The sequence below is a fragment of the Acanthopagrus latus genome, chromosome 8 (genome assembly GCF_904848185.1).
Source record: "Acanthopagrus latus isolate v.2019 chromosome 8, fAcaLat1.1, whole genome shotgun sequence".
Classification (NCBI taxonomy): Eukaryota; Metazoa; Chordata; class Actinopteri; order Spariformes; family Sparidae; genus Acanthopagrus; species Acanthopagrus latus.
This window is the reverse complement of record NC_051046.1, coordinates 16,216,559-16,239,907: the sequence shown is the minus strand read 5'-3', so window position 1 is coordinate 16,239,907 and position 23,349 is coordinate 16,216,559. Positions and strand designations below refer to the sequence as shown.

The following is a 23,349-nucleotide window of genomic DNA, read 5'->3' as shown; positions in this document are numbered from 1 at the left end:
TGGTGAAATCAGCAGCGGAAGCAGCTCACCTACACAGAGTCATCAACTTCCACAACAGTTGCTAGGGCTGAAAGAATCAAGGTCAGTAGCCTTCGAGATTAAAGCTTATTGAAACAGAACGAAACAAAGAGAGGCATGTGTGAGTGTGAATGAGATTTCCAAGTATGTTGTGTGTGGATGTAAGTTAACATTAGGGTTAGATAGCCAGTAGTAGTGTAATTATACTGCAGTTTGCTGTAGATTACACTGAACTTTGTGTGTTGTGTGTTTGTGTTGTGCTGTGGTGTGTGTATATACGATGTGGTGTGTGTGTACATAATACAGCCCAATGATATTTAGTTATACATGAGAGTTATATATTTAGTTAGAGTTATATCTGAGTTCCCACAATTTTTGAAAATTCCTTCAGAAATCTGCATAAAATTGCATAAATATCCCACATATTCCATCGCAGAAAACATGCCGCATAATCAAGGCTTTTTGCCCGCAACAATCACAAAAAAACTCTCCATTTTCCTGGAAGGACTGTATAACATTTCCAATGCCTATTGTGGTGATGAAATTTTTAGCTATATGATATACTTTTTTCTTTTTATCTAAAAACACTACTAATATGATGTTTAAATAAAAGTAACAGTAAAAAGAACACCTTTTCGTTTCTTTTAAAATATCTTCCCTTGTGTTTTGGTAAGGAACTTAACATGAATTGTAAGTGAGCACACTCACGGCACAGAGCTGATTGTAGAATTGTCCCATTTATTTTATACAGACAAATACATCCCTTCTCAGATGGCTGGCTAAAGATGACATGGAATGTTACAGTAAGATTTGTTTTCTTGCATAAAATCCTCACTGTTGAAAATGTTGCAAAAGTCTAAGTGTTCATTTATAAGACCAATAAAGCCCCAGTTTTTGCATTTTTTTCGTCATTACATCATCAACACTATCACCACACACTGTACATCGACTCGGCCTCATCATGAGAATAAAACAAACTGAACCCAGAGGCAACACTGCAATTTCTTTAGTTAACACAAGGGTGCAACCAGTCTGTATGAGAATGGAGGGGGGCAGAGAGGTGTTATCAGCTCACATAAGAAGCATACGATGATGCGTATGAAGGTCGGGGTCGTCGACGTGGTCCGAGCCGTTCCTCGGATCTATGTTCACCGTGTGGTTGCTTCATGTCACCGTAGATGGGGCTCACATGGAGTTCATGTCCGTGCACTTGTAAAGCACGTGGGTTGAGAAGACACATTCAAGATTTCTTCATTATAAAAAACAAAGACTGAACGCGAGCCTGGTCAGGATTCTCCATTCTGGACTCTGGAGACAGGTGGCTGCATAAAGTCTTTAAAGGGCCCCAGGGCCTCCTTCAGGGCTGAGCTCACCTCCGATGAAGAGCAGGTAATGCACTCTACCAGTGTGGGGTACAAGGCAATCACTTGAGCCCATGTGTTGCCATCCACTGCAGGCAGTAAACAAAAGAAGTGCAGGGCAAAGAGGGAAATATGCAAAGGGGGAGCAGGGATGGGAGGGAGAGGAGAAGAGAATTGTGATAGAAGGCAATCAAAGAAATCATTTGCTTGATACAATTCCCACAGGCGTATGGAAATGAGGTTTGTAATGCAAACATGTTGAAGGACACTTCAAAAACGTAATTTCAGAATGTCTCGTTTCAATCTATGGCGGTTAGAAAAAAAAAAGTCATTTCTAGTAATTGACCTTGCTGGAAACATAAACAGTTCTACCCAGATTGGAGATAAAACTCATTTGAAAAATGGTCCCAACTGTACTCTGACACATTTATCTGAAATGAACAGACGATGCATATGGTGGCATGGTGGCGTTATTATTTTTCCTTTAAATTTCTTGTCATTGTGTCACCTCTGTCTAAGACCTATTTAATCCTTGACACAGTTTGATACTCACCATTTTCTGGCTGTGTCTTTTTAAGCGAGTCCATCAAAGTGCTGATCGCTTTCAGGACAAAGATAATCTCTGTCACTTGTTGCCTAAAAGGGAAAAGACCTTCATTAGCTACAAAGACACACGGGACATCAAACCGGTAGATATTACAGTTTGAGGACGGGTGAAAACAACAAGGAGGTTAACAAGTTACTTTTAGATCGCTGATTTTTGCAGATGAGACCTGTTCAATGCACACTTGAAATGATGAACTTGTCAGTGACAGAATAAGTTATAATGGAACAAAAAACAAGCCAAAGCTAAAAGAAATCATGATAAAGGGTGATGAAGGTATGGGTAAGGTTTCGTTTACATGTCTATGATGAAACAAGATATTTGGCTAAATGCTGAGGGAGCGAGACAATTCTGTGACTCGATCTACTTCGAAATAAAGCATTTGTTATGTTCAGGATTACTGCATGTGAACTGGTGGACACAAAACGCTTTATTCAACTGTTCTCACAGATGAAGCAGTACTAAAGACTTTTAAACACACTTCTATGTATTAATTAGTGGAGTTCCCCTACAAGCAATTTCTTGATATTTTCATACAGTAGAGTGTATTTTACTCTTTAAGTTCTGCTTTTTTGGCGCTCTAAAATGCAATCCACAACTTTGGTTATTCTCTCCATTCATATACAAGATATATATAAATTGTATATAAAGGGGCTCTGTGGAACTGTGAAGCACAACTGTGTTGTGCTGGAAACCGGTCGTAGTTTACGTTAGCGGACTCCATTTCTAAACTAACATTAGCTATCGTTGCTGTCTGTTAGCCGAGCAGAGAGAGGCACTGAGACGAGCCAGTTGAGAACGTGCATTGTTTTTGGACTGTCGTGGAACATTTTCCACAAAGAAATCCAAACAACTTAAACAAATTGTCCACAGGCTCGTATAGGCAACCGAGAGAGACGAAGAAGGTCTCGTTTTTCACGTTACGTTACATTCTGCTCACATATTGGCAACAGGAAGGCATTTAAACACATTTTTGTTTTTTTAAATGTTGTTTGTCTGAGTTTGTAACATTGCATTTGCTATTCATGTGTATATTCTAATTATCCAATTTTCTTAACTCCTAACATCCCTTTGGCATTTTCTGTACTAATGGTGCAATTTCGCCTTGGGCATCATTTAACTTCCATTGTATCTTTAAAAAAAAAAAAAAAAAATCACTTATTGCATAATGAAGCATTACACCCAGCCCCAGAATGTGGTGCCAGTGTATAAAACTGGATAGGACCAGTCTTTTTGTGCTGTTTACAAAAGTGGAAAGGAAAAATAATGGCTGTGTGGCTGGGCGGCCGGGGTGGTCTTGGTTCTACAAAATGTGATTGGTTGCTAAATGTGTCAGTGGTAGAATCATGGTGGAGCTGAAGTTCTGACTGGGGACATCTGTTCAAAAACATGTAGAAAAAGAAAAAAAAGACAACAACAGTTGTGCTTGGCCAAAGGAGGTGTGTTATGTTGGGTGTACCTGGGAAGAGGGCAGCGTCCACTCAACCGCTCATCCTCTACGTAACGTCGGAGAACATCCTGGGACCTCTTGAGGAGCACGGAGAGCGCCATGCGAGAGATGTAGCCCTCCTGCGGGGTGGACACCTTGTTGCTAAAGGAAAACTGCAGCAACGTCTCAAAACACACCTTAGAAAACTCTTCCCTCATCCGCACATCGATCTCTGCCTCTGTCAAGAGAAAACCATTTACTTATTAGATTATTTTGCTGACGCCGCTCTCCAGAGATTTGCAGTCAGTGGACGGACAGCTTTACTGTCTTGCTCAACATGAGGGTGAGGATTTGACAGGGGCTATTGTTAGTGATGAGTCATAGAGAGGATTTTTGCAGCAAATCAAGGACTTATTCGATTTGTTCACTTGGCCACCCTGCCGTGTCATAAATGTCAGGAACATGTGTGAACAATACAGCTTCAGTCGAATTATTTTAGCTGCAAAAATGATATCTTACCTGTGAACGACGGAGACTGTGAGTGAATGGAGCCTCTATTGAGCATAGCCATGATCTGGCCAACGAAGTCTTTGGGGATGAAATTGGCAAATGGTAAAATCTCTGTGCTGATCAGCTGGACCACCTAAAATGAACGAGGGAGAATATAATGCTGATGTAGGCTGAATCGCAAAATCACGCTATTAAACTAGATACTAGGAACAATGATTTACCTCTACATCAATGGCTTCATTCTTCTGAAATTCCTGGATGGACAGATTATCTGGAGGTGTGCTGTAAACGGAAAACCATCATAACAATGAGTTTGGTACTTAAAGATTCCAAATTGTGTAACTTTAACATTGTATAAATCTGTACCTTTTGGTAAAAAGAAAGTCTTCGAAGGCATTGGCCAGCTCTGGCCACATAGTATCAAACTTCCCAGATGAGGCATGCTGACGTGCCACAGGCAGTCCTATAGACAGCACCTTGAGCAGAGATGAAACCGCAAGCTTCCAGGTGCTCTCTGATGGACAGGCATACTTCAAACCCAAAGGCATTCTTAAAGTCTGAAAGGGAAAAGAAAGGGAATGAGAATAAGCCAGAAAAGAGAATGCAATAATGAGAGATAATTAGACTGAAACACAAAGACAAAAGATAAAATCCATTAACTGAAGTACTTCTTTTCTTTCATACTGAAGTGTATGATTTTATTCCATAGAGTTTACATTCAAAAGACATGTTTGTATCAGCAGTGATCATTTTCAAGTCTACAGAAAGCAGAACAAGTGATGGACCATCTTCATTACAAAGTCCTCTTTGCAAAGAGCAGCTGGGTTCCCCCAAGGTTGAGACTTTACAAGTACCGCCTCTTGTTTTGGAGACAAAAAAAGGGAAATGGCCAGATTTGTCCTCAGGGAACATTCTTAATAGTTCCTTGGCAAATCAAATGTCTTCACTTTGACTATGGGAAAAGAGTAGTTAAAACACAGGTGTCAGAATACTCAGTGCCAACTTTAAAAAGCTAAGCCTTTTGATGACTCACACAAACAAAATATTTTGTTTTTTGACACAATGCATACCGAAAATGTTTGAGAAAGGCTTCCAATATTCGACACCACCTGCACTTCACGTCTGCTGTTTCAAAGATAAACTATCAGGCCAGAGAGACAAGTGGCATGAGAGTCCCACCGAGGAACACAGCAATTCTTGGAATCTCTTTTTACATCAATCTTTCTTAGGAAATAACTCACAACACAACAACAGCAATCTGATTCCCATACAATCTCTACAACCTGCCACTCCACGACAGAATGTAACTCTGTGTGGAGTCACAGTCTCGGGTCTCTTAATTGAGGCGGAGGGTATAAATACACCAGCAAATTTTAGCATGCCGTCGCCTTTCACCGATGAATAAATTCATATTTAAAGATAATCTTATACACAGCACTGTCAAAGATGTAGGTGTGTGGACGAGGAAATAGCATACTCATTCATTAACAGTACAATAATTAGGTTGTTTCAGCTCTGTGCCATTATCCATTATACATCCGTACAATTATTCAACTATGTGTGTGTGTGACTATGAAATGTCTGTAAGAGGCAAAACAACTTATTACTCATCCCCACAGAGATCAAATTTGTGGCTATATGTGACGTGTCTTTCATCCCAGACACAAAAGAGGTGCTGCACTTGAGAGGACTGCGGTTTGTCAGCCTTCACCAATGCAGACTCAGCGTAAGAAAGGCTTTGTAACCCACTCCCACTGAAGGCGACCAGGTTTGAAATGGAAGTATTGGTGGTGAATCCTCCACCCAAATATGCAAACGGAGTGAGAGTGAGTAGGGGGAGAAGTGGAACTGGGCTTCAGTCAGAGATTTTCCCACTCATTCATGGTTGGCCCGTCTGCCCCTTAGAGGCTGTTAAAAGACATGACATGACTACAGATAAAACCCTGAACAAGGATCATTCTGACCTCATTTCTGCACCTTTGTACGATACTGCTATGTATGCCACCTCATATATACTGCATGTCTGTTTGTTCAACCCTTCAGTAACTGATTTCTTGGGCCCTTTCGGGGAGGCGTAACAAGCTATAAAGAGGACACTGAAATTATGTCCCCTTTTTTGCTGATAACTAACTGGCATTTTAGCGATTACTGGCTTATTTATAAATCCAGCAGACAGAATAAAAGACAGTGAACATTTTATTACTTGTATGTTTCAAATGATGAGCTAGAGCACACTGTCTGTTAAAACCAGAAAACTAATGTCACTGTTTTTATAGTCAAATGTATAATGTATTTAACTGTAAACTGACTCGCTGTTGAAGACGTAGCAGATCTATTTTAAAGTTCCAGGCATTCACACTGTTGTGGGGGGAATAACCTATGATACTATTACATTCTGATGAAATTGTCGAGCTCTTTAGCCACTAAATGTGTCGCTATTTTCACCAGCTTGTAACTAAGCCTGTGTGTGCTGATGATGCTCAGCATGTTGTATATGGAGGATTTTTTAGAGCCGTTTCACTGAAAACAGCTGAACCTGGCAACCAAAAATGACTCTGATGGGAGCAGTAAGAGAGAAGCAAAACAGTGATGCTGTGGGTTTAAAAACTGAAACAGTGACTTAAATAACTGACTGCAGAGTTGGGTGGTAATTTCTCAGTAGGTTCATCACTACGAGCGGCCCCCTTTCAGATACATGTAGTCATTTGATCCATTGTTGATATGAAAATAACGATTATAGCAGCTTGAAGAGAAAATCAACACTGTGATGCCAAAGCTGGTGCTTTGCCTCAGTCAGTTAATGGAAAAAAAAGCTGTTTTGACACAACTGATAAGGTATGCCTATAGATTTTAATCCAATAGATAGCAGTATGGCAGCAATACCCCACCCTGTGTGATCCTGTGTTAATACACTCTTTAAATAACAAAACCTTCTCATAACACCAAACCACATATGCAGCAATAACTGGTGCTCAATGGGTTGCCAGGAGAAAGTCAAAGTTACTTCAAGAACTCATTGTCCTTATAAGGCTAGAGCTAAAACACAAAAAAACTAAATGAACACAATTAGGCCGCAAGGCTGCCTCCAGCCTAACGTTAACACATTCATCCCCACTAGAGAGAACGCACATGTGAACCAAAGTTTTGGATTGTTTTGTGTAATTTGTAAAATGCATCCAGAATGGGAAGTTATGGCCCAGAATAATATGAGGCAGCAAATCATCAGTAACTGACAACTGTATTTTCTTCTTGAGGTATACAGTGATGTTATGGGACAGGATAGGATGGGCTAGCTGGTTTGCACGCTGACTTCAGTAGACATCCCTGCAGCACTGTTGTTTCTTCACATTTGGTTGATTATGTTAGTTAATTTGTTGAATCGTTAAATAATTCTTTCTAGTCTGCCCCTTTTATATTGTCATCTGTTCTTTGAGATTTCATTGCATCCAAACAGTTTTTCGTTGACTTTGTCTTATTGTTTCCGTTATAATTTTTCGGGACCATAGAAATCATAAAATCCCTATAGGGTTAAAAAAAATACCTTGATAATGTTCTGCAGGACTTGCTCATTGATGACAGCTTTGTGGCACGCTGTTTTATGGTACAGGTCCACCACCACCTCCAAGGAGCGCTCAGCAAAGGGCACATAGTTTAAGGCAACCCATTCCGCCTGCGTGGGCAAGAGGATTTACCAAGAGAGAGAAAAAAAACAAAACAGGAATAGACATCAGTCAAACAAATCTGAAAAGTCTAATGCCTACATTTTTGGAAGCGCAACACTGAAAGCAGTTTGTTTTAAAGACACACTTTGTATAAGCATACAAGTAACAAACAAATGTATTTTAAAGTTACAGTTTCAGGTTTTGTTAGGCTTACATGAGTACCATAACTCAAAAGTTGTAGCCAAAAGAAATGACTGGACACTACAAAGTGTGTCTTTAAGAAATAGTAACAGAACCGCATGAGTGCATATGAACAACACCATAAACACAAAATCAACTGAAAATGGAACTGCACAGGGACTGTGCACACAGAGGCATAACCACCAAATTAGTGGCAGGCAGAGAGGGGGAGCATGGAGTGAGTGAGAGACGCAGATGAGACATAAGAGCCTACCATGCGGTGTGATTTCTCATCTACCGCAGAGGGTAGGTCGTCACCATTCAGCACATCTTAGTAAAACTATAGAGGGGGCTGAAGGAGATGACAGAACTCACCGGTGCAAACAGCTGGATCTAAAATGGTTATCCAGTGAGTAGTCCCAAGAAACAGAATGAGAGAAGATTGCAATTAAACTGGTGCTTATGTTGAATCGAATTTGCATTGTTGTTGTTGGCTGGATGAAATTTATTGATCAGGAAAGATTAAGGGGGGACAAAACACTCACTCCTAGCACCAAGGACATTTGAGGCAATCTGACAATGCTGGATAAAACCCAGTGAGGCAATAAAGACCACCCATAACATCTGTTTAGCTGGGGATTTTGTTTAATCCACCAACTTAAACAATTTAAACAGATTCAAATCAACACAAATGTCCAGGATGGGGCTGAGTCTGGACCCCACATGCAGTATTTGAGACATGAAGATTGTAGTGCTAACAGTTCTAAGCGTATCTGTACCAACCTGCTAGTGCAAGAGCAAGACAACTTTCACCATTCCCCTGAAGCAAAGCAGCTTATGGATTTTAGAGGTTTTACGAACACCAAGGAGTAATAACTGATATCAGAACCAGGTTTGAAAATAAGTTATTTGTTTGTTTCTTAAATGAAGTAATCTTGCTCAAGATCACCAAGGTCCTCTGTAAGTTCATGTGAACTGTATTTGAACTGAACATTTCTGTGGCCTGCTGCCAGTAAGACGAAGCATACGGGAGAGAATATGGGGAAGAAATAGCTTGGAGCTACTAATGGGGGTCCAGAGAAACCTGTCAATCTCATGAAGGGCCACAATAGGTATTTTATTTGAACTACACTGAGCTGGGGAAGGAGAGCAGGTGCTTCATGAACATCAAAGTAGAGAGATGATCTTGTTAAAAATGGCTGAAGAGAGAAGGATGGTGACTAACAGTGCACACAATCCATTTGAATGAAACAAACTGTAAAACGAAACAAGTTGCAAATGAAAACCAAGCAGGAATACGGCCAATTCCATTTCCCCCTACCTGGTTGTATTTGGCATTTGCCACGTGTTTGGTTTCCATTCTGCCGTACTGAGGAGGCTTGCAGGAGAACTCCACGAAGAGTAGCAGCTGTTCAAAGATGGCCGGGTACATGACCTGCAGGTTCTCCGGGCCCACACAGATGGCCTGCAGCAGGGAGGGAACGGAGGAACAAACACTGCTGACATCCACCACAGGAGTGCATATTGCATTATTTATCAGACTGACACGTTGTTTCCTGGACTGAGCTGACACAAAATGGTAAGTCATGCCTTTTGGTCGACAGGGAGGGTAAGGAGTTGCTATATCAAGTAAAGGTGTCAATTAAAGGTAGGAGCAAATGTTTTTCACTGGTTACTTACATCAAGTATATTAGCCAGGGAAAATAAAGAATAAAGTAAATAATAAAGAAATATATATTGTCCCTAGAATAAATGTTTTTTCTCTGTTTTATATCAATAGAAAAATAAACTTTGGACCATTTTGTTACACTAAGCAAGCCATCGGAAGACATCACTTTGGCCAGAGCTCATCTTACTACTTACTGTTCTTACAGTTTGATGACGAAACAAACAAACAAAAAAATCATCAGAATTATAAATTATGGAAATAATCATCAATTGAAACCTAAAATCTAATTTGTAGTGTTGTGAGTTATATGATAACATCAAATTAATGCATTAAGGCTGCTCCCACATAAGAGGATGTTTTCTACCTTCCATTTATCTACTTGAGAGAAAGAACGAGGTGAGGATGACATACAACAAACGTCCCTTGCTGGATCAAAACTGGGGACATTTTGTTTTTATAGTTTGTGTAGACCCATCGGCCTCTACCCATATTTTTGTTTGCTGCCAGTCTGGGATTGACTGATGTAACAACCAAACATCAGTCTCAGGCAACATTCGACTTGTGGACTGCTAGTGGCCGATGGGAAAATAAGATGACATTCACTGATGACAGAGGCTGATGTCTATCCGTACCACATTCATGAACTACGGCGCTGGTGTCCTTGCTATTAGTTTGTAAGTCTTTGTAAGTACTGAGACATTCTTATCATGGATTAGGTCATTACATAGCCTGCCAAAAAGGTTTTTTTTTTCAAAAAAGAGTCTTTTATGTGAAAGAAGGTCATTTAACAGGTTGTTTCATAAATTAGTACGGTTAAATTTGTGCTCTGTATTACTTTTAAACTGATTTGTTATAATGAAGATTTCTTTGAGTCCTTGGCACAAAGGGGGGAGAATAAATAACAAGAAAAAGAAAAGCAACAACACAAAAACCCAGCGGTGCCAGCTATCGGTCAAATTATTGTTTTAAAGATTGGTTTCAGTCCAGAACTTCACAACAGCTGCATTCCTACTGATAAAACATTTCTTTTGCCCACCTTCTGCAAAACATCCAGAGAGGTGAGCACAGCTTCCTGCAGGCTGGTGAGCACCGCCTCAGTGTAGGAGGGTAGGATGAAGGGCGAGGCATCACTGCTTATAGGCACGGACACAGCCCCATGGAGGATGACCCCCAGCTTCTTCAGATCCTCCATACTAAAGTTAGCTTTTATGTGCTGGTAGAGTGCTGGGAAAATCTGGATCAACGCTGTGAGGAAAGGCTGGCTGGGGATAAAGGAGAGCTTCTCTGTTGGCCCACTAGGCGGCCTCGTGCTGTCTGTTCCAGTTCGATACCATGTGTTCCACGCCGACCACCACAGAGCCGAATCTTCTAAGGCAGACTCCTCCCCTGGGGGAGGGGCTTGCAGCTCAGCACCGTTGTACCGCGTGAGCCTCTCGACTAGTGAATCTGAACGCACCAGGGGTCTGCCAGGACCAGATGCTGAGAGGGGGTCAATGAGCACCGGGGGGACGCCCATAGCAGCAAATGCATCACCTGCTTTGTCCGAGTCTTTCACAGGTGTTACTATCTGGAGGATCTCTTGAAAGCTCTTGAGGGCAGCCAGCGAGACCTCGTTGTTTTTGCTGAGAGCAGCTGACTGAATGTGGTTCAGCAGCACCTCCCAGGCCTCGAAGAAATCACCTGCAGCAAAATGATGGGAGGGTGTGAAAGTGCCAATTAGCGGCATGTACCAACTGTGAATTAAGTGTGACAATTAGCATGCTGATATGTGAGGTTTCAGGGCAACATGAGGCAACTAACAATTTAACAAAGACCACATAGTGAGAACTACGGCGGAAATGCAGGTATATCAGTCAAAAACACAGTGTCCTGTTAATACATTTTATCAATATGAGCCTAATTTCAATGACATAAAATCATCCTCGGAGGCCCATACGGTGACATTATATTGCCAGCAACAGTTATTCATTTTTTTCTAGGTTGTGTGTGGGAAGAGCAGCCTTCCTCTAAGTGATTTTATGTGTAGTAGGCTGGGAATGTGTTGTATATTATGAGTCACCTCTTGTAATTTGGCACTGGCTAAAATGTTCAGAGGAATGAGAGCAGTTAATGAGGAGCTCATGTTTTATCATTCATATCTCCCTGGAATATTAATCCTGTCTGCATGGGGCTTAACATGACTTAATGTGTGGTAATATTGCAGTAACAGCTGGGCCTTTTCTGGACCTCTGCTACACTTGGCACAGGTTTAGGAATACATTTCAATATGAAATTCACATTGTTTACAATTCTGTGGCAGCTGTAGTAAACTGTACCGGTTTGTACACCAGTGTCACATACAGTGGTTCGGTTCAAGAGCACAGTATGCACGGCTCACCTAACTGCTGGAGGAGATACCGCCTCGTGTTGAAAATGCGTGCCACCCCGGCTAGTGTCAGTACCCACGTCTCTGCCCACTGTTTTTCAGCTGTGTCACGCGAGTGGTGGATGAGGATGTTCCCACCACCAGACTCAATCTTCTCCTTGTCTGCTGTGGTGGAGGACTTCCTCACGCAGTCTAGCAGGTGGAACAGGACCTAGGTACCACAAGACAGTTGAAGCGGCATACCATTGCATTTGGCCAATTACAGAACAGCCACCTATTTAAATTTATCTCAACATTTGAGACTACAATCATTTAAAATGATATCATTATTAAGAGGCATAAATCTAATGTAATCATACAATGGAAAGTTATTATTGATCTTTTGATATACTACAGACAATCTGAGAAAAACAACACATATTTTGAATTGAAAGTGTGTTATTTTCCTTACTAAACATATTTATTTTATGTATTCTGCACAAACAATATTGATGACTGCCTCCTCCACCTCCAGTATATAACCAAATGAAAAGAAAATGACAAATTCCTTCATGCTACCTTCCAGATCACAATATGCCATGTGGGCTGCTGCAGCAGGGTTCCGTGGGCAGCGATGGTGGAGAACAACGTCTGCCCAGCACTTTTGCGCACAGCGGGCCGTGGGTCGACACACAGCTCACCCAGCTTGGCGTAGAGGCACAACCACAGGCAATCAAAGGGAGGGGCCGGGTGGAATGGTCTGTTCAAAGTCTCTCCTTTCTCTTGGGCCTGCTTTTGCAGAGCTTCCTCTTCCCGCTCCAACTCCTGTGTGATGGCTTCGCCCCTTTGGAAGAAGTAGTCCGAAATGTTCCACTGTGGGTAAAAAAATAAAAGAAGGGAAGTGGGGGGAAAGAGTGGGGCCATGAATTGAAGAGGATGGTTGGTAAAATGCTTCTGGCAGTTCTGCTATCCTATTACCATAAAGTAATCTTGCAGGAACTGCCACACTCCAAGAGAAATAATCCTGCAAACCACAGATCAATATCGGGTTTTGCATGACCTGAATACTGTACAAAGTATCTGCAAAATGTCAGCAGTGTGGTTAAGTGCTGTTAAATTAGATAAAATAATGCAAAACAAGGAATTACGTGATAGTATGATTGTCTAATTATATCAAACGTGCCATGTTTAAGCTGTAAAACTATTGGAAAAGAAAAGTGTGCAGCCCGTCAATGCCCAACGAACAAGTCATGTGGCAAAAATACTGTAAGTACGGCAGGAAGTTTCTAATATTTAATATATATTACCATATCCTCTGCTAGCATAACTCTGCTTCACCTTCATAGTTAGACAATCACAACTGGGAATTCACCAGTTACACCACAGTATTCTACTGGTGGCCAAAACTGACAAACTGATTAAGTGTACTTTTATAGTTTATTAGTTGAGGGTAGAGCACTGACAAGGAATCCTGCCAATGTGTCTGCACATGAAACACAAAAGACAAGAGATCTGTCATCTCACCAGTAGGCCAATGGAGGTGAGGCTGATGTTAAGCTCCTGGTTCTGCAGGCCGAAGCTGCCGGCTACATCCACTACGATCTGGAGGCACGTGCAAGGCATGGTGGGCAGGAAGTCTGTTACCACCAACTGCAGGCACTGGAAGGCTGTTCGGATCAATGACTCGCTGAAGGGAAACAAGAAGCATGACACAATTATTTCTGGTGTAAATTCAAGTGTAGTTACAAGACAAATTTAGGATTGCTCTCAAAAACCAAGTATTTTCAATTAGCCTACAATTAGCCTACAACAAGAATTACTTCAACACCTTAATATGTCAAGTCCTCTTTCTTTTCCATTCTCTCCTCCTCCCCAGTTTGTTTACCCTTGATCATTGCGGATGGCTCCTATGACACCCAAGACGAGGGGCCACCCGGGCCCCAGGCTGTCTCCCTGACTCTGTAGGATCTGCAGGACACTCTCCAGCTGTTTCTGTCGGATGTCTGCATGCAGCACGTTGGACAACTCCTTCAGGGGATTCAGCAACAGAAGCTGCAGCCGCTTTAGGAAAATAACAGGCATATCGTAACTGACAGACAATCTAAAAAGATGAAATCCTTACTTTTTAAATGAGGCTATTACAACTCACACACACACACACACACACACACACACACACACACACACACACACACACATAATTAATATATTTAAAACAATTCAATCTTGTGCATACATCCTTAAAGTCATCTTTATTTTTCTGTTTTATAACATCCAGTTGGGGGGAGAAACTTTTATAGGCAGTCTCCCCCAAACAAATCAACCTAAACTTAAGACATTGAGAGCTGCCACAACAAATCTTTTTCATATCTCAAGTTATCACAGAGTTTGCGAATTTCCAAGTCCTGCTAAAATCAGGGCAGACATTGTTGTGCTTATGCAGGCATAGTTGTTAAATATGAGTCACAGCTGTCATGTTCTTGATTTGTTCTACCACAATCAAGCCATGGAAAACTTGCTGTTCTCCGAGTAGCATGGGTGACAAACTGTATAGACAGGTACACATTAAAGTAACCTGAATAAGAGGAGGAACATAATGAATGCAGATGCCTGAGTCATTTTGAGACACAGAAACAATGTATTTTAATATATAGAAGCATTAGGGGTGGTATTATTTTGGTCTTTTGGTGGATAAAAATATGCATGAACTAAGGTACCCCTTGTTAGTGTGTTTTTTATTTTAGTGGTTTTAGTTGTGTGCACTGAGTCATAATCAAATCTATTTCTGTTTTTTCCTTCTCCAAATTGTATATCATGCCATGTTTGGATACAGCCAGTGTAATTACAATTACAGTATTTTAACAAAACAATCAGCTGTGGTAAGAGCCTGCCCACAGTGAAAGAATGGCCTTGAATTATTGCATCGTGCATTTCTGCAGGACAGCCGTCATTTATATGGCTCTGTGTTGTCCCATTAACCTCCACACAATTCTTCTGCCCTCTTTGAGATAAGCTCGGTGCCATTCCCTTTATCTGTCGCACTAAGGTGAAGGTTGCAGACTCTGTGCACCAAACGCTTAAAATGTGAAAAACAGAAATGTCACAGTCACTTTCTCTTGTCACTCACAAACACACTCTTATCTATCATGTCATACACTGCAACAGCGGGGGAGATTTCTCAAATGTCAGCATTACAAACAAGTTAAACCCAGCGAAGACCAACAACACCTCTTTCTAATGTGTCTCTGCAATGTTCCTAGGACAGAGAAGAGCTTAGAGCGAAATGGTAACAGTGGAAACTACAACTTCCTTACATGGACTGTTTTCCTGCTTTTTTCTCATTTTGTCCACAACCGCCTGTGTTCTTAGTTACCTGATTTTGAGCCAGTGGAGGGTCGTGTTTGTAGGCCAGGCCAGCCTTGATGAGTGCTGTCAACGCCTCGGCCCCCCACTCTCTCATCCTGGAATTAGGGTGCTGGCAGACCTGCAGGGCACACCACATTGACACACAAATGCAGACACGTGCGTACGACAACGATGCAGAGGCTGTTCAGGGCTGTGTTTCCCAGCAGTGTTCACAGTAAGTAGGTGTGAAGCAAGGGGGTGAAATAAACCACGAACTGTGTGATTGAGACTGGGATCCCTTGTGACAACAGTTTATGCTCTGACAGACAATGTAATCATGAAAGCTAGTGTAGATACACATTGAGAATCTGGGGTCAGCAGTTCACTAATGTGGTATAAAACCTGTCTTCTGCTTAAAGCATTTCAGCTAATCTGTGAATCATCTTTGGTCTGTAGAGAGGTTTGTCAAACAGATTTTTACTCTTCTGGCATCAGGGTTTAGCATTTCAAGAGTAGAAAATTTGTTTTGCTAGGAGGAATCAGTACTTTAACTGTATCCTTTCATAACCCAGATGTTCCATGTGTATTTAACAATTTGGCTTCTTACATGATCATTAATGCCTCACATTTAATCTTAACCTTTATTATAATGTGCATCTGTAAATAAAGACATAATAAAGGCGAGATCATTGGTACATTTCCTTCAAAAACATAAAAGCACTTAATTTGAATAAGCCTGCAAAGAAAGATAAGCTGCATTTTATCTAAGTATACTTTGCTTTAAGTATACGGCACAGGTACAGCTTCAGATTCTGCTTCTGTGACAAATCAGAGCTTAACATTGCAAATTGTGCACAAGAATGTAAGGTCAAACACTTGAGGCGCAGCAAACGGACACATTTCGACATAGCGCCCTATCAGCTCCGACATGTTGATGCCAGACTTAGAGATAGAGAGAACAGATTGGGAGAAAGGAAAGATATAGGGAAAAGCCAGTGATTACGGTAGGAGGGAATCTGGGCTTACCTTCTGCAAAACAGACAGGAGTGCAAAAGAAAGGGGAGATAGACAAAGAAAATATGAAGAAAACCTCTGAACATAGACCTTAACACACATATTAATCCTCTTACAGGCAAGAGAAAATAGGTTCCAGTAATGACAGAGTGTGTTGTATATACTAAACTCAAGTTAAGTCATCTTAAAATATATCTATATATCTACAAAAATACTGAACAAAGCTCAAATGGCTTAAATCGATAGCTGGTAGCAAGGGATATATCTGCCAAGGCTTCTCCACATCTGTCATTTTACATTTCAGAAAGCAGTGGATTCAACTTTAGATCAGACATTTTATAAAAGTAATTTTAAAACCCTCATGTTGTCTCATCAGTCAAAGTATGCATGGGGATTTCTCTTTCTGTCTTAGAATTGATGAGCCATAAACAAAACTCTGGTCAAGTCATATTACATACTCTGCTAATAATTCTGCTATAACAATCATCTAAATTAAAAAAAAGAAGAAAAAAATAATTTTTTATCAAAAGCTGTAATTCTCATTAAAAACCCTTCTAAAGCATCCTCGGCTATTTTTCTCCTTCATGACTAAACCACTAGAGCGGAGCTCAGTCTCTGTGTTGCTGCTTGCAGCTATAATTTCATTTCAGTTTAACTTTCAGGGCTCATGTGCGGCAGACTCCATGGAAAAAAGGGCATTATTAGAGACTTGGTGCTGGATAAAGTAACCCAAAGGGTTTAGCAGAAGGGGGCAATTTTGACATTCTTTCAGCTTCTGGCTTTCATTATTTGAATAGAAGGTTCCAAATTTCTCCAACGAGATCATCAGCAATGGAAAAAGATAATTACTGTTTCCAAATTCAAACATTTCCCCCTAAGTCTAGTTTACCAGGTCTAATTCCCTGTACAATTATTATACAGTAATAGATGAAGTGTAACACGTTAAATAAATATGCACTTCTAAAGCGATTAAGACCTTGGTTGACAAAATTATTTCATATTTATATACTGTATCTTCAATCTTTCACCAAGTGTGAATGAAATGTAGTGTTTTAGAACACCTTGTCGGTTGGAGCTATAAATAGATATTACCTCTAATAAGTGTCCGGTTAAAGGTCTCCACAGGATCTCTATACGGTCCATGTTGACAAGGCCTGTCTCCAGCAGCTTGGCTACAGCAAAGAGAGACGGCTCCTGAAACCGAGACAAGACAACAGAAAGTATATAAATAGGGGCACCTTGCTGATGGATGCATGCAAGACAGTTTCACTTTGTGCTAACATACAGTAAGACTTTACCTTGTTATTTCCATAAGCCATTTCCATGGCCTCCAGGGAGAGAGAACAGAGCGCGTTGATCAGGTGATGCAGCGACACATCATCCAGGTACCTAGATCACAAAAACATTACATAAAGCATATCATAAGTATATCATACTAATATTCATATTATGCATGGCATGAACAGTTGTAAATATCAATAATTCAGATTTTCAATAGTATCCGCTGTTCTTTCCAGTATGTTTATTCTAGTATCTTAAACTTTTTCAAACCTGAGTAGAAAAATTCAGACATGAAATGTTATCATTAATTATGTCTAACTCCTCTGCAAACAACACACAGTAGGTTTTAAAAAATACATTGGGCATGCCCATAAGGCTGTTGTTAGTGAGAATATGTCTTAAATCGATTCAACTGCTTCAGAGAATACTGATTAGTACTGGTAGTTTCTATATTAAGTTTGTTTTCACAGATGGAAGAATGGTCCTTACTGTGAGCTCTCGAATAGTCTGGACAGGATGTTGGAGATGACGGGCAGGTCTGTCATCACGGCTGTGGTTAGCACCTGTTCAGGTTAAAGACACAACCAGTAAACTCATGGCCTTCAACAATAAAGGTAAGAGACATTCAGTACAATGCTTCCTGAGTACAGTTCCCATAAAACTCACTGTACTGGGTCCCTCCACAGCTCTGCCAGGCTTCAGGGCACCGCCCACCCCCGGCTTCAGCCCCAGGATCCACACTAAGTGCTAGAATGGAGAAGTGAGAAGCTGAAGGGCCAGACAAGCTATGTACACTAACACACGAGTAGATTATGCTCATTAGAAATGTAAATGAGTTAAGAATGATTACATTTAAAATCCAAATCAGCTCTTGTTTGTTTATTTGAAAGCAAAAGAAAACCAGATGAAGTAACACATTTAAATAGTTTGGTTTGTAACAATTATTCTTGTTGTCATTTCTTTTCTCATGAACAGTGCAACAAAACATTTATTTGTGGAGAGAGAGAGAGAGAGAGAGAGAGAGAGAGAGAGAGAGAGAGAGAGAGAGAGAGAGAATGTGAACTGTCTATTTTACCACGTCTGATTAGATAAAAGTGTGTGCATACATGTGTGATACCAGGTGGTAGTCGTACCTGCAGTGTAGCCAGCACTAGTTGCCAGGAGGTGCCCAGCACGGCCCCATGGCAGTGGGCCAGGTTCAACAGGGTTCGCATACACTGGATGTTCTTGGCAGTCAGCTGACAGGAGAGGACAAAATACATATACGTAAAGGAAAAAAAATGTCAACGTTATTATTACTATGGGGAAAATTTTAATTACAGCACACATAATGTGCTGTCAGGGTCAAGGTCATGTGTCCACGTGTTCTGAAATGTTACTATTGTCCTCAAGGGAATTTTGACAAAAGCGACTTGCCCTTATTCATCACAGTTGTCCCTGACATAAATTTTGCCTTGAGAGTAACTGTCTGTTTTTATGTGGGCGTTATTATAAATGGGGGTGTTGTGCACATTATGCATATTAATAACACAGACAACCTGCATACAAATGGCTTTCCTTTGCGTTTTATTTTATTTGAGAGTAGGGGTGCATCTCTGTGTAATGGCTGAGTGTAAACGTCCGAGACAATGTATGAGATTGCCTTCTTATGCATTGTGATCTAAGTACCTGATTCTTAGGGTTATACTTTCAACATTATTGCTCATAAATACTTAATACTAGTCAAATCATAGTTCAAAGTTCGTCTTGTTATGTTTTTCTGCTCTTGAAATTGTCTGAAGCCCATCTGGTCTCTTAAACTCATTTGTGCTCTGTCTTGCCATGGACTTTCAGGTCAGGACTGCAGCTCTCTTTATGATTATTTAGGCTACTTAGGCTCTTCAACAGCAACAGTTTTCCTGTACGTGGTGGTTTGCAGAAAACTGTTGATTATGAGATGTCTGTCAGCTTTGTTTTTGGAAACCTCCTTATACTTTTTTAAATCTATATTTATTATCAAATTATCACAGACATGTTTTGTGCTGCTCAGTTTTGATAGTTATCTTATTGCATTTATTACTGCTACATTTGTTTTGCTTTTATTGTCCTGTGAGGCACTTTGTAACATCTGTTTTTTATTATTATTTTCATTATCATTATTATGAAACTGCAACATTAAATAAAATGTTAATTGTCAAGTGTAATCCTTGCTTCTTCATAGCTTCGTACACGTGTGTGCAAGTGTGTCCTTACCACCACAGTGCCCTGGGGCTGGGCAGTGAGCGGCTGCCCCACAGCCACCACCTGCTGATGAGATTCACTGGAGGGACTGATAATCTGCACACTCTGGCCCTGGATTGAATAGGCTGTGGAGAATACAGGCAGAAACACACATGTGCAAACACACACAGGAGTCTTTAAATCAAAGCCCGTAATACACACAGACAGGTTTTGTACCAAGCTTACGACATGCAAGAAAAGCTTTCTTAATTAACTCCAGGGCAAACATTCATCGTGAGTTGAGACCCAATTTGCAAGCTTTATCTCTAAGAGCTAATATGCAAATAATGAATGTCTTAGTGGTTGGTTTGAGAGCAGTGTGTGTGCATGTGTACGTGCGTGTCTGTCTACATTCTCCAGAAACGTTCTCTTTGGTTCCTAATTAGAAGCCACGGGCAAAAGTTATGGATTAATGCAATAAGAGGAGGGCAACAGGGACAGGTGAGGTACCAACAGTTCAACAGTTTACATGTCAAGCTCTCTGCATGCACGTCCAACCATTTGAAACAGCCAAGGTGCTCATTAGTGTAACACAAAAAACACATGACCAGAGGCAATCCTCAGGGTCTTAAGGCAGAGTGTTATCTGTGTGTGGTACAGTTATGTATTGAATTTTGGATGCCTACAGTATGGCACCTCTACATATCAATCTCAGCCGTTTAATGTTCATATCTGTGCCGTACCTTTGCTTGAGAGGTTGGCAGAATTGCTGCTCAGCACAGTCAGGGCATAGTGTGGTGGCAAAGACGCCTTGCAGATTGCTGTGATGAAGGCATCACGAGGTGTCACCAGGCCCAGACGACCACACAGCGAGGCCATAGTGAGCTCTGCCTTCAGGATGTTCTCTGTGGCTGTCTCATCGGTGCTGAAGAGACGGGATAAGATGGGGTAACAAAGTAAGTGGAAACACATTTGAACACATTCAAAATGTTCTCAGTTTGTGAACAATTCATTCTCTACTGCTTGATTTCCAAAAGTGTGCATCCAACATGACTGGTGAAGGAGCAGTTATTGAAAAGAGCCCACTTACCTTGCGTCTAGTAGCAGAGACAGAGCAGCCAGCAGACCACACCAGCAGGCGCTGACCATCTCCTCCCACACCAGGTGGGCTCCTGAGAAAGAACCACAAAGCATTTGTGAGTTTATTCAGGATGCACTTCACTTCTGTTAAAATAGTAAGGGAAAAGAAACAAAACAGGCCCCCATTTTGAATATCTTACTTGGACAGATACATGACACAAAGGCACAATAATGGCCACCAGGGGTCATAGACGCGCTACCACAAGAATCCTGATGGGTTTGGCTGTTATGCAGTTTAACACAGACAGTAAACGTGTGTACAGTTTACACAGATATTTTGTTTCACTTTGCTGCACCTCCTGAAGCTTAGTTATCTCTGTATATTTTATTTAGAACCTGTTTGTCTTCCTCCCACCCTGTTTATTCTCACCAGGCTGTGGCTGCCACTCCTGATCAGGATGAGCCTCCCTGAACTCAGCGGCTGCCTCCTCCTCTGTGGCCAATTCTCTTTCGATCATGGAGGTGATGCCCCGCACCAGGTCCAGCAGGGCACTGAAGGCCACGGACATGGCATAGCCCTCTGGGATGGATGGGGGCTCCACCTTGTCCAGCATCTCTAAACTGAAAGGTGACAAAAAGGGAGAAAACAAATGAGACAATGGTGTGAAATACATTTTTGTTCATAAATTAATGATCACTAACATAACAAGATCCATCCATACAGTTAAATGTGTGGGTGTATCTCTATTAAAAGAGTCAGCTCTGTCCAGCCTCCAAAACTAAAAGCAAGAAGCCTAATTACAGGAAGCAGATTTTATAGATTTTCACAACATCAGAAAGGGTAATTGAGACAGCACCTCCCTTTGACAGAGGAAGGCTTCTGGCTATTACAATTCCCTTCACTTTAAAACTTGCTTTCCGTTGAAAATACAAAGACTAATGACGATAGCATTTTCACTTCACATGCAGGGTTGAAACTTTGATCTCTGCCTTATTATGATCCCCTGTTGTTCAGTGCGAAGTCACTGATTATTGCTCGCAGGAGAAGTGCACTTAATGGTGATGCTACAAGCTCATGTTTGTGCCACTTAGCAGCACAGAGCTGATAATCGCAACAACTCTTCGTTTGTTCTGTGTGTTAGAAGATTTAAACGTGTGTACACATTACATAAAAACTATAAAGGCAGTCATATGATGTTTGTGTAATAACAACACTCACTATGTGGCCTTGGCGCTGCCCTGGACACTAACAGTCATAAGAGGGATCCAGGTACCACGGTATTCAAATGCAGCCTGGGTGGTTAGGTTGCCGCTGACCCCTCCTGTCCCTGGGCCTCCCTGTGCTGTGCCCTGCGTCCCTGAACCTGACCCTCCTGAATCGAGTAGACAAAAACAAGTAATGGCAGTGGAATTACGTAAGCATGAGATTGGGAAAAAAAGTAAAATATCAAAAAACACAATTTGCTCTTTTAATTTCAACACATTTCAATGACATCTACAGAATCAAGAGCCATATAAATGAAAACCCATTGACATCTCCAGGAATCCTAAATGCTGAATATAAAGGACATATTTTGAAATTAGCAATACACCCATTACTGTATCACAGTCTTACAGAGCTCAAAAAGAGGATTTGATTATTCGTAAAAATCAACTGACCAGCAGGTGCACTAACAGCAGCAGTGCTAGCATTGGGGACGATGAAGAGAGACTGGATGAAGGAGCCAAGGGCGTTGACGATGTCTCTAAATACCTTAGTGGAGTGTTGTTTCATGTCATATGACTGGCAGAATGACCTAAAAAAGGAAATTAACACAAGAGGTAAGCAAGGAACTGGCCACTCTAACTATAATAATGGCATACTTATTGTACTCACACCATTTAACCTATGTAACATCCTGTTGACAGAACCAGTAGTATGAAAAGCTGAGAATACTAGCAGCTTATATGATTTGGATGTTACAGGGGCCTGTACCACAGTGGTACTTTTAGATTTTGTAGGTTTATTTTCCTGCATAGCTAAACCTCTGTTGTTGTATCAAGAGGTAGATGAATCAGCAATTATAGACACATTAAGTATTATGACCAGATACATCACACTGTTTGGCTGCTAACTGAAGAGTCATTAAGGAACGATTAGCTACAATAAAGCAATATGCACAAAGCACCTCAGTCTTTTTTCACCCGGAGCAGCTGTGAAATACAACATAGTGTGAGTGTATAGAGTTCATATTTAAATTAAACAGGAGAAAACATTTTAAAGTTTTCACTCTCATTAAATAAAATGTGCAGCTGTTTTTTGTGTAGCTTAATATTCCTTACCGTAATAAATGTGGCTGCACGCAAAGCCTATGGACAGACTCCACAGCCACAGCTCTCAGCCACTGTGGCTTCTCGCCATCCAGAAACTTCACCAACAGAGACAAGAAGATCTCACACTCAGTCACCTGCAAAACAAACACACACATATCAGAATGGGACAGATATTTGGCCAGCGTTGCCTCCCTGAATCTCTTTGGGCCTCGATTAAGCTATTCAGTAGCTTACTACGCTTCTTGCCTGAGTTGGTCAAAAGACACATTTTCATTTTTCAAGGATTGATAGAGTATCGCTTAATAAAAAACAGCTGCAATGCTTAATTACTTAGATGCAG

At 41.1% G+C, this 23,349-nt stretch overlaps 1 protein-coding gene across 5 annotated transcripts in view; it reads right to left on the bottom strand.

Moving 5' to 3' along the window:
- Positions 1 to 736: 736 nt before the first annotated feature.
- mon2 (MON2 homolog, regulator of endosome-to-Golgi trafficking) overlaps positions 737 to 23,349 on the bottom strand; it is a 39,012-nt gene continuing 16,399 nt past the window's right edge. The window contains exons 9-36 of one of the 5 annotated variants that reach the window (XM_037106907.1): positions 23,019 to 23,143; positions 22,356 to 22,492; positions 21,916 to 22,069; positions 21,127 to 21,317; positions 20,707 to 20,788; positions 20,360 to 20,541; positions 19,650 to 19,762; positions 18,551 to 18,655; positions 18,084 to 18,164; positions 17,907 to 17,980; positions 17,435 to 17,525; positions 17,229 to 17,330; positions 16,149 to 16,151; positions 15,151 to 15,261; positions 13,663 to 13,838; positions 13,302 to 13,464; positions 12,357 to 12,650; positions 11,811 to 12,009; positions 10,470 to 11,113; positions 9,086 to 9,229; positions 8,140 to 8,157; positions 7,464 to 7,592; positions 4,289 to 4,479; positions 4,144 to 4,204; positions 3,932 to 4,055; positions 3,443 to 3,650; positions 1,933 to 2,015; positions 737 to 1,468 (exon numbers count right to left, since the gene is read on the bottom strand). In XM_037106907.1, the coding sequence (XP_036962802.1) occupies positions 1,305 to 1,468; positions 1,933 to 2,015; positions 3,443 to 3,650; positions 3,932 to 4,055; positions 4,144 to 4,204; positions 4,289 to 4,479; positions 7,464 to 7,592; positions 8,140 to 8,157; positions 9,086 to 9,229; positions 10,470 to 11,113; positions 11,811 to 12,009; positions 12,357 to 12,650; positions 13,302 to 13,464; positions 13,663 to 13,838; positions 15,151 to 15,261; positions 16,149 to 16,151; positions 17,229 to 17,330; positions 17,435 to 17,525; positions 17,907 to 17,980; positions 18,084 to 18,164; positions 18,551 to 18,655; positions 19,650 to 19,762; positions 20,360 to 20,541; positions 20,707 to 20,788; positions 21,127 to 21,317; positions 21,916 to 22,069; positions 22,356 to 22,492; positions 23,019 to 23,143 (4,149 nt within the window). In that variant the 3' untranslated portion in view covers positions 737 to 1,304. The remainder of the gene's footprint in view (positions 1,469 to 1,932; positions 2,016 to 3,442; positions 3,651 to 3,931; positions 4,056 to 4,143; positions 4,205 to 4,288; positions 4,480 to 7,463; positions 7,593 to 8,139; positions 8,158 to 9,085; positions 9,230 to 10,469; positions 11,114 to 11,810; positions 12,010 to 12,356; positions 12,651 to 13,301; positions 13,465 to 13,662; positions 13,839 to 15,150; positions 15,262 to 16,148; positions 16,152 to 17,228; positions 17,331 to 17,434; positions 17,526 to 17,906; positions 17,981 to 18,083; positions 18,165 to 18,550; positions 18,656 to 19,649; positions 19,763 to 20,359; positions 20,542 to 20,706; positions 20,789 to 21,126; positions 21,318 to 21,915; positions 22,070 to 22,355; positions 22,493 to 23,018; positions 23,144 to 23,349) is intronic. The other 4 variants (XM_037106911.1, XM_037106909.1, XM_037106908.1 and 1 more) reach the window with 4 other exon arrangements.